At 37.6% G+C, this 9,321-nt stretch overlaps 2 protein-coding genes across 3 annotated transcripts; one reads left to right on the forward strand and one right to left on the reverse strand.

Annotated features, from left to right (window-relative positions):
- Positions 1–107: 107 nt before the first annotated feature.
- med21 (mediator complex subunit 21) lies at positions 108–4,775 on the reverse strand. Its single transcript, XM_020651716.3, has 4 exons — positions 4,634–4,775; positions 3,146–3,260; positions 1,968–2,068; positions 108–760 (listed from the first exon to the last, which is right to left on the reverse strand). Exons 1-4 carry the CDS (start codon positions 4,673–4,675, stop codon positions 581–583), a joined length of 438 nt encoding a protein of 145 aa, XP_020507372.1. The 5' UTR covers positions 4,676–4,775; the 3' UTR covers positions 108–580.
- Positions 4,776–4,783: 8 nt separating this feature from the next.
- Positions 4,784–8,442, forward strand: fgfr1op2 (FGFR1 oncogene partner 2). 2 transcript variants are annotated; one of them, XM_020651713.3, is made up of 6 exons: positions 4,784–5,032; positions 5,928–6,064; positions 6,175–6,292; positions 6,562–6,704; positions 6,864–6,977; positions 8,050–8,442. In XM_020651713.3, exons 1-6 carry the CDS (start codon positions 4,960–4,962, stop codon positions 8,185–8,187), a joined length of 723 nt encoding a protein of 240 aa, XP_020507369.1. In that variant the 5' UTR covers positions 4,784–4,959; the 3' UTR covers positions 8,188–8,442. The 2 variants fall into 2 exon arrangements, with proteins under 2 accessions (XP_020507369.1, XP_020507371.1); XM_020651715.3 differs by lacking the exon at positions 4,784–5,032 and adding an exon at positions 5,075–5,518.
- The last annotated feature ends 879 nt before the right edge of the window (positions 8,443–9,321 follow it).

The raw sequence follows: 9,321 nt of genomic DNA on the forward strand, positions 1-9,321 counted from the left end.
CCTGCATGTTCCAGGATTAAAATGCTTGTAACTGTAAAGGATGTAGGAGAAAAAACTCTGTGAAACTAAACATCAGCGAACATAAAGCTACAAAAGGTTGGACCAAATGAGTTTGTTCAAGCTTTATTATGACAAACAAGACTTATTTAATATTAATGTACAATAAACTGAGCGGTTTTTAAACTGTGTTGAACATTGTTGGGAGGATGAAGATGCTCCACATGAAGATATCCACAAAAACAGACGTATTCAATATAAAACATAAACTGTACATAGAACATAAAAAAGACAGTTTCGACATTTCTGCTTCAGTAGAGAGTTCCTCAAGGAAATCAGTGTTTCTGAAGATGACATCAAGCACGTTCAGTTTTTTTTTTCAGTGAATTTGTCTCGAGGCCAGTGGCTGCTGTGCAACAAAAATAAACTGTTTCATTGTTTAACTGTCTGGCATCTCACATTTCCTTTTCATTCACTGTCAGCATATTTTTGAGTCTTCGGGGGCTAACAGCTGATGTCTGAGGATAAAAATAAAGAACACAATGACTGAAAGAGTCCAGAGCTGCATTATGTACATTGTGGGTCAGGATTCGGCTGGCGACGCCTGGGTTGGTGCTCCGTTGCGGGTGCGGAGCTGAGACTGGGCGATGTCAGCCAGGGCGCTCTGGATCTTCTCCAGCAGCATATCTCCGCGGTAAACCACCTCCTCCAGACGAGCTGCCGCGTCATGGTTCTCCTCTTCAAGCTGTCTCAGACTGGCCGCCTGGGGAGGGGTCACAGTCGGTCAGATACAGTCACAACGAAGGGTGTCAGAGGTCTTTTTTTTATGCATCAAGAGAATGATAAAATGTATTTGTTATCTTCAAATAAATGAAAGACACATGTGCATGGGATAATACCTTTGAGCTTAATTTCTTACACAACCCAATAATGCATCTTTCTATGTTGTTAAAACTGAATGATTTAGGATAAGAGGTCCAAAATGTAAAGTTAAAGTCAAACAGATGGAAAAACAAGGGAATACATCTGCTTAAACTATGATTCACATCAATCAGTGATTCCCTAAAACCATCATCATCGTCACCAAAATCATCACTATCATTAAATGGGTAGATTGAATGGAGCTTGGTAGCTCGTAATTTTTGTTTTATTGCCAAAAATGGCATTTTTAATGTTAATTATGTATGAACTATTTCAGAGGCTATATCACAAAAACCATGACACATTAAATCTAAACTGTGAGGTTAGGTTGCACTCTAACTCAATGAGAAATTAATGTAAGCTTTACACACATCACACTGATGAACAGTCGAGGTGAAAGAGCATCACTTCATCAAATTAAAAAGATTGCACAGATTACATAAAAGTCCATCCATATGATCACATACTGATGAAAACGGGATTCATTTCAAGTCTGTGGGTTCTGATCTATATACTGTATTTAACATATCATTGCATTATATTTTTAACTCTGTTGTCCAGCAGGGGTCATCTGATAAACTCTAGTAAATGAAACATTCTATATTCAGGGAGGAATCAACACAGAAAAAGATGCAAAGCCTCCTCTATCTTTTCACATAAACAATGAGATTAAATTAAAGAGAAAGTAAAGAAAGTAAAATAAATGTGTGATAAGTAGTTGTATTTGTATTTCAGGGCTGTTTGGAGACTCCTGTTTGCCCTTCAACAACTGCAGTGCCCTTTAAAAATCCACACTAACTTCCAGGAGCCTCATTTATGCATCAAAATGAAAAAAAACATTTAGGAGTAAGGGAAAATTGATCTGGCTTCTTCCAAACAAACAGAAACGCAGCGTCAAAAATGACAATAATGTGTGATTTTTGAGCTGTCAGTGTAGAAAGCAGCTAGCTCCCTCTGCTGACTGAAAGCTAGAAATTCAATCTGGCCCGTGGTGTAAATTCCTCCCTTTTAAAGCGTGTAGAGTGTGTAGTGTTTGTGGAGGTGCTGACCTGCAGGGCTGCCGTGGACTCTTCACTGGGCAGAGAGTCGATCAGCACATCCACATCTTTGGCTGTTCTGGCGATCAAGGCCGCAAATAACTGAGCGTATTCTAGACAGAGATGCAGATTTCAATGTTAATGTTACACATTAAGCATTTCTTTATCCTGTAAATCATTGGCATACAGATGGGACAAATCAATCAAGAACACACCCCCTGAAAAGTTAATGACTTACAAAGAATTTAAAAAGGAGATTAACCCAGTTCTCATGCTTGCTCCATTACCAAAGGTTATGATATCCCATTCAGATTCTAGCAGAATTCATCAACATGACATTCAGATACTTATGTGGATTATTCCTTTATGTGTGTCAGTGGAAAAAGTGATACAAACGATAGTATTTCTTTAGTCTCAGTTGGATTTTGGAGGTCTCCCAGAGAGAAATAAGGTTTACACTGTTGTCCTGCGTGATGATTTCTATTGTGTTCAGCAAAGTCTACCATGTGCAGCTGTGTCGCTCTTTGCACTCCTACTAGCTACAGTACGGTAGTTGAGCTCTCAGTCTACGGTGAAGGTTGTGATGTACAGACCCTCGACCCTCAAGTGAGGCCGCCAACTCCTGTGGTCACTCTGACTTTATTTGAGGAGTCTTTTAATCAAACCTAGACTCCACAAACTGTATTTATTGAACTTTTTTTTTTACCACAGTTTGCTTTAAATCAACCATCATGACGGAGTAAAGATGTTTAAAAAGTGCAGCTGCAAGCCTCGTCAGTGTTGGTATGTTTCCCAGCACAGCTTGCAATACACAATGAAATTTTGACGGTGAGGTCTGTACTGACAGTAATGACGATGCGTGCCTCAGTATTTAACACCGGTATAAGAAGCAGCCAACTTTCTACATGAAAAACAAGTATCAAAAGTGTGTCTTATACACTGGATTTTACAGTATATTAAGATTGGAATTCTTCTTCTTTGTTCATTAAATTGTGTTGTTGAAAATGATGCCAAAGAGCAGCTCATATCATAATCGTATGTTATTATACGACAAGTCACATCTGGCGTCTCCAATCTATAAAAAACATCAATAGTAGACAGCTAAAGTAATCAAGTGAATTGTAGGAGGCAACGTGTATTAAAAGAGGAGATAGAGAGGTTAAAAGAAAGACAGGCGAACATATGTTCACCTTCTGTTGGGTTTGCAGGCTGATCTCTGTTGATGGCTGTCTGGATGTTACTGAAGGAGGCAGGAGGTGCACATTGCTGCAGGACGCCGATGGCATTGCAAAATTGATCTGCAAGCTGGACACAAAACAACACCATTTAGATTACATTCAGAATAACTCAACAACATCTTGAATCAATACAACGACATGGCACTGACATCCTCATAAATACACATTATGAAAAAAGGCACAGGTGCAGATTCAAAACATTAAGAATGAAAGGAGAAGATGATAAAATAATATTGACGATAAAATAAATGACTTAAAGAGCTAGGGCTTTTCTTGTCATTTGTATTCTTCTTTAATGTCTTTGCATTTTCATTTTTCACGACTGTAACGTCTTTTAAGTCAGACAGAAAAATTACACAGAATTTGGGATACACCTTCTTGTACATGGATTTGTGTGAATACAATTTTCAAAACATGAAAATAATGTTAATCAAAATCCATTTTCTTATTGTTTAGGGTTAGGGTTAGTAAATATAAGTAATAATAATAATAATAATAAGTAAATATGAGATCTATCTAACTTATCTAACTTATAAAACCTTTGTATGAAGCCGGTCATGTACAGGGAGAAGGCTCACTGTTGGCAAAGCCAGTCGGCCTACCGCTTGCAATTTCCTACGACTACTTCTGTTACAAGTAAGAAGACATCTAAAGGATCAAATGTTTGAAATGTTCAGAACAACATAAAGCCAAACTTGCTCCTAAAACAGGCCCCTCTCTTACACAAAAGGTTAAATTATGAAGTTATGTTTTTATTCTCCTCAGTGGTGAAAACCATAAAACCTTTTGATTGTTCATACAGTAAAATATTTTGGGCTGGTGTGTTTTAAATACTGATAACATTCATACATTTTCCTATAAGGATATAATTTATCATGTGACACACTGAATATAAACATTTCAGACATGGTTAAGCTTATTATTATTATTATTATTATTATTGAGGGTAAATGTCATAAACATACTTGTAAACGGAAAAGCATCAACACCCCTATCTCTGTGTTACTATATCAAATAATACAAATCATTTTAATACATGGAAAAAAGAATAATAAGGCCATTAAACTTTATTCTGATATATTTAAGTATTTGCTCTTTTAATGTACATTTCTTTCTTGGGATATTTTTTATTTGTAGCTGATTGTTGTTGTTGTTTTGTTAATTGTTCTATTGTAATTTATTTTCCATTAATCCCACTACTGACTATCTGTAATGTTTACCCTTTCTTGTTTTAAATTAAATTAAATTAAAGATAGTTTAAAACAGGCCCCTCTCTGTTCCTCCGTGGACTACTCGGTGATAAAGCAATGTTTACGTTTCACTTTACAGAGTCACTTTACACATGGCTACTTCTTTAAAATATTAAACACACTGAATTAATTCTAAAAAGTCAAAATGCTGTCATAGTTGTGGCTTTAAAACTAATAAAACATGCCTTACCGAATTGACAGCGTCTTGCAATTGTGTTAACCTGTCCGCCATCTTTTCCGTTGTAACCCCGCTGTCCGTCGCGAGAATCTCCAACTCTCCAAGTATCGCCAACTCTCGCGGGATGTTACGTTGTTTCTGTAGCTTTGCTTTGCATTTCGCAAGGGGCTAGCGTTAGCCACTTAAATCCCCTCAAGACTCTTAGCAGCGTAAGATTTTAGTGTTTTATCGACGTTTTCAAACCTCACAACGGTTCGTTTTCTTTTTTTAAACGTAACAGAGTCGCATAGGAACCTCTACTTGTTGCTGCTTAATGGATACTTATTAGCCGGGAGCTAATGTTAGCTACCAAACATCAACAGGAAGTAACGGACGGGCTAATTCCAATGTCTTGCACTTTGAGTTCCCCAGGTACAAAAAGTTTATTCTTTAAATAACTTCATAACTTTTATTTAGGAAGAACTCTGTTGAATGTCAGCCGGCCGCTTCTACCCCCCTGGTTTGTATTGTGAAGCTTGTTTATTCTTTTAGTGGGATTTGTAAATCAGCTAATATGTTAGCAAAGAACATGAATGTGTTTCTGGAGATTGATATTAATCCTCTTAGTGATCGAGCCAAATATGTGTGTGAGTCAATTCCTTACGTTTATAACAGCTAAGATTCATATGGCGTAAAATGAACCAGCTAGTGTATTTCTTACTTTAGTGTAGAGTTAGCTCGAGTCAAATAGCTGACACTGCAGCTGTCATGTAAAGACAGAAGAAGAGAAGAGTAGCTTCAGTAACCTGCTGTTTTATCATGTGCTCTAGTGAGTGTGGTCTCTTTTTGTGGTAATGCTAATTTAATAATTATATTTTCTACGGATGAACACACTGGGAGCTCTACTCTTCACTTGAGGTCAGTTGTGTAATGATCACCTGATTAGGTGTAATGTTCTTTAACTAATCCAGAGTATCACCTGAGATGAAAGCTTGATTAAAGTACACACTTGTCAATGGAAGTTGGTAGGACTGAGTTAGTTTCAGGATATTTCATTTAATTGTCTTTTATATCTTCCACCACATGACATACAATTAGATATAAAACATTTTTTTTACAGGCTTTCAAAGAAATGACTCAAGCAAATGAATAACATGACCACATTTGTTTATTACACTACTGGAATTTATGGATCTCTTAAAAGGCACTGGACTATGAACTAACCTGGTATTAGTTTCCTGGCATGTCTCCTAACTCTAAACAGAAACGCAATGTGATGATTAAGTAAAGAGTCCTCTTCTCTGACTTTCTTTTCCAAAATTCCCAGGCATGAATTGTACCATACAGAAGGTCCTGGCAGATGCCAAATCATTGGTGGAAAGGCTTCGTAACCATGACAACGCTGCTGAGATGTTAATTGAACAGACGACGTCGCTCAACAAGCGCGTTGAGGCCATGAAACAGGTATGATGTCTCGAGGTGTTGGTGGTGCCAATTAAACAAGACAGCTCTGTTTCCCACTAATACCTTTCAGTTTTTTTTAATGAGTTGGTTTGGTGATTTCTTGGTTGCAGTACCAGGAGGAGATCGACTCATTAAACCTGGTTGCACGACATCGTCCACGTTCTAGTCTGGTTCTAGGAATCCAACAGGAGAACCGTCAGATAAGAGAGCTACAGCAGGAAAACAAAGGTAGGCAGATAACTTGATTTGTATTTCTTTTTGCAGGTGATTGATTTGTTGGTTGCTTTTTGGATCATTTTTGAAGAACACATGACTATGGAATAGCTATTCTGGACTATTGTTGGACACATACACAAACTTTATAGAGATTCTTTGTAAATTTGAGATTTAGCAGCCAATCAAAGTATGCCATGATAAAGTTGCCAGATGTTCTTTTCCAGGGTTTCTGCATTTCTTCATTCTACATTAACCCATATTATTGTTCATATTCTGTGCAGAGCTACGGACGTCGCTGGAGGAACATCAGTCTGCATTAGAGCTTATAATGACCAAATACAGGGAACAGGTGTTTAGGCTCCTCATGACCAGCAAGAGAGACGACCCAGCCATTGTAACCCAGCTGAAGGAGCAGCACACCACGGTCAGTGAGAACTACTTGTATAATCACCTGGAAATGTAGTAAATATCTGATGTTCCACTCAACTTATTATTTACACCCTTACTTTTTCCATTGATTGTTAACTTAAAAGTCTGTATTCAGTCTGTATTTTTGTTGTCATGTATATATTTACCCTTGTAGGAAATGCAAGCACACATAGACAAAATCAACGAGATGGCCTCTGTGATGAGAAAGGCGATAGAGGTGGATGAAGGCAGGACCTGTGAAGACGAGGAGAGGATTAAACAGTTAGAGGTAAAAGAAAATGTCCTACTCTGTTCCATGTGTACCACCAGCAGGACAAAAAAACAAATAAATCTTTATTTTATCTACATGCCACTCTCTGATAGACGTCTTTTGGTCCTGGAAAGCTTACCTGTACATGTCAGTGAAAACTGTCAGCTAGAAATAGAAGAAAAAACACCAACTCAGTGTACAGTACATGAAGTATTGAGAAATGTTGGTCACATTAAAACAGGCCTAACCTCACCATTAACATGCAGGAGAGGTTAAAATAACAGAAGCCCCCCTTACTCTGATACGATAAAGTAACAACAGCATGTATGGAAATCCTACTGTTGATAAACAAATAAAACAGACTCTAATGGATGTTAGTGCAAAACCTTAAATGACTCGATTCTTTAAAATCACCTGAAGACATTGCATCTGCACATGGATACATTTTTGTTCAGCCTCACAAGATTTTGAAAGAAGACTTTACACAGATCATTAGGGGTTAGATTTGAAACATTATTCACTCACTATCAGTCAGTAATCTTCAGTCACACACTGAACGCCAAATTACTCGACATGGCCCTCATGTTTATCCTCTTGTTAAACCTCTGCTCTCTTCATTCATTTTCCAAAATTCTACATTAACAAGTGAGAGCTGTGTTGTCTTTCTCCCTCAAGAATTAACTGTTAAAAACAATCCACCATCTGTCAGTAGCTTCTCAAATCAATTATGAATTTTGAAATCATGGTCTCAAAAACAACTTTCTCCTCTCATCGAGCTCATCACAAGCTCTTTTCTTCCCCTGCATGTGTGAAGGTCTAATGTTGTTTCCTAAAAATCAATCTTAAAAAATACTAAGCTGTCTCATGAATTCCAGCAAAGTGTAGAAATGTAGTCTTACATTTTGACTTACTGATTGAATAACAAAGCAGACACATGGAGGCATGTGATTTCTTTTTGTACCACATGTCTAACTTACTGTTTAGGTTATTACGAATGCAGCATTGAATGAGAAGCCCGGTAGCATCATCTTAATGGTAATGGTTGATTTTAATGATAATGTTGATAATGTTTTCTATTTCTGTTTTTAAGTTGGAGAACAACGGACTACGAGAGCTGCTGGGAATCAGTCGAGAAGCTTTCCTCGTTTTGAAGAGAGACGACATATCAGAGAACACTTCACTGTCACCACTGCTTACGAGCGCTGACGTCAGTTTACGAAAGAGTTAGAGTCCCCCCCCTTAACGCTGCCACAACTGTGTACAGTCTTTACAGTGTGTTGCCACATAACACTTAATTTTTTTTCACCATCTCCTCCTGGTGCATTTACAGCATGATGCTCCTGAGCTGTGCTCCTGTCTGGTGATTCAGACACAGTGTTTCTGTTATGTTTGCTTGAATGCATGAGTTCCGGGGTGCCTGTAAGGTTTGAAAGTGTGAATGTCTAAGAGAAGGGATTGATTCAAAATAAATCTGTAAACATGACTGTGTCTCTGCTTGGTTTATACATCTTTCATTTTTACTTTCTTATGTCTGATAGTGTCTGGGTTTGTTTGGGCTGCCTATGAGGGTTCGAAACTTCTCACTTACACTATTTGTTTTTGTTAAATAATGTTATAAGCAGCTGATAGGAGGAATAGAAACTTTATGCAACACACAGGATCTGCTGTAACACCCAACTACCCCTTTTGCCAGTGGCTGCAACGAAAAATAAAGGTAGTATTTGAAAGGGACCTACCAAAATATGAACATTTCTGTAAAAGTTATAGAATTAACCAGCAGCAATTTGGTACACTTTTCTTTTATATGTGGCTAGCTAGGGTAGATGTTAACAAAGAGCTCCGTCTGCCTCTGTATTTCAGATCCACAAAAGCCTAAAAGCCTATCACAATCTGTATGTGATTGATTGGAAAGTCATTTTTATGATTTCAAGGCATTTGTCTTGTCTTTTGGTACACCATAAACAAATGGAGGGAACAATGGAAATCAAGTAAACAGTCATGGGGTTGTTGTTGTTTTTTTAAGTCATAAAATAGAAAAACAAACATTTTAATCTGGGTAATGAAACAGTATTGTTTGTGAAGAACTGTGCTAGATATTTCACATATAGAGGGCACAAAAGTTTACAGTATGCTGAGTTTACGTCGGCATTTTCAATAAATATCATGCAGTATCAAAACAAAACTGAATGATAGACATCACCATGAAAGCGCAACAAATTACCATGAAAGAAACTCAAAGATAGTATATCTTTATTCGGTCCTTTTTCTTGGTTTTTGCAAGTAACAGGTTCGGTTAATCCGATAATAATAGAAGGAGGCGCGGGCTATCGCGAGACCAAGTGCGAGAGTCTCGTGATAGCAT

This window comes from Labrus bergylta, chromosome 23 (assembly GCF_963930695.1).
Source record: "Labrus bergylta chromosome 23, fLabBer1.1, whole genome shotgun sequence".
Lineage (NCBI taxonomy): Eukaryota > Metazoa > Chordata > Actinopteri > Labriformes > Labridae > Labrus > Labrus bergylta.

Bases quoted from the DNA above. Each gene is read 5' to 3' on its own strand.
- med21 (XM_020651716.3), bottom strand. From the start codon at position 4,675: ATGGCGGACAGGTTAACACAATTGCAAGACGCTGTCAATTCG. The intron at 3,261-4,633 runs GTAAGGCATGTT...TTTTGTGTCCAG, and splicing joins TGCAAGACGCTGTCAATTCG to CTTGCAGATCAATTTTGCAA. The intron at 2,069-3,145 runs GTGAACATATGT...ATCTCTGTCTAG, and splicing joins GCCTGCAAACCCAACAGAAG to AATACGCTCAGTTATTTGCG.
- fgfr1op2 (XM_020651713.3), top strand. From the start codon at position 4,960: ATGTTAGCTACCAAACATCAACAGGAAGTAACGGACGGGCTAATTCCA. The intron at 6,293-6,561 runs GTAGGCAGATAA...TATTCTGTGCAG, and splicing joins GCTACAGCAGGAAAACAAAG to AGCTACGGACGTCGCTGGAG. The intron at 6,705-6,863 runs GTCAGTGAGAAC...TTACCCTTGTAG, and splicing joins TGAAGGAGCAGCACACCACG to GAAATGCAAGCACACATAGA.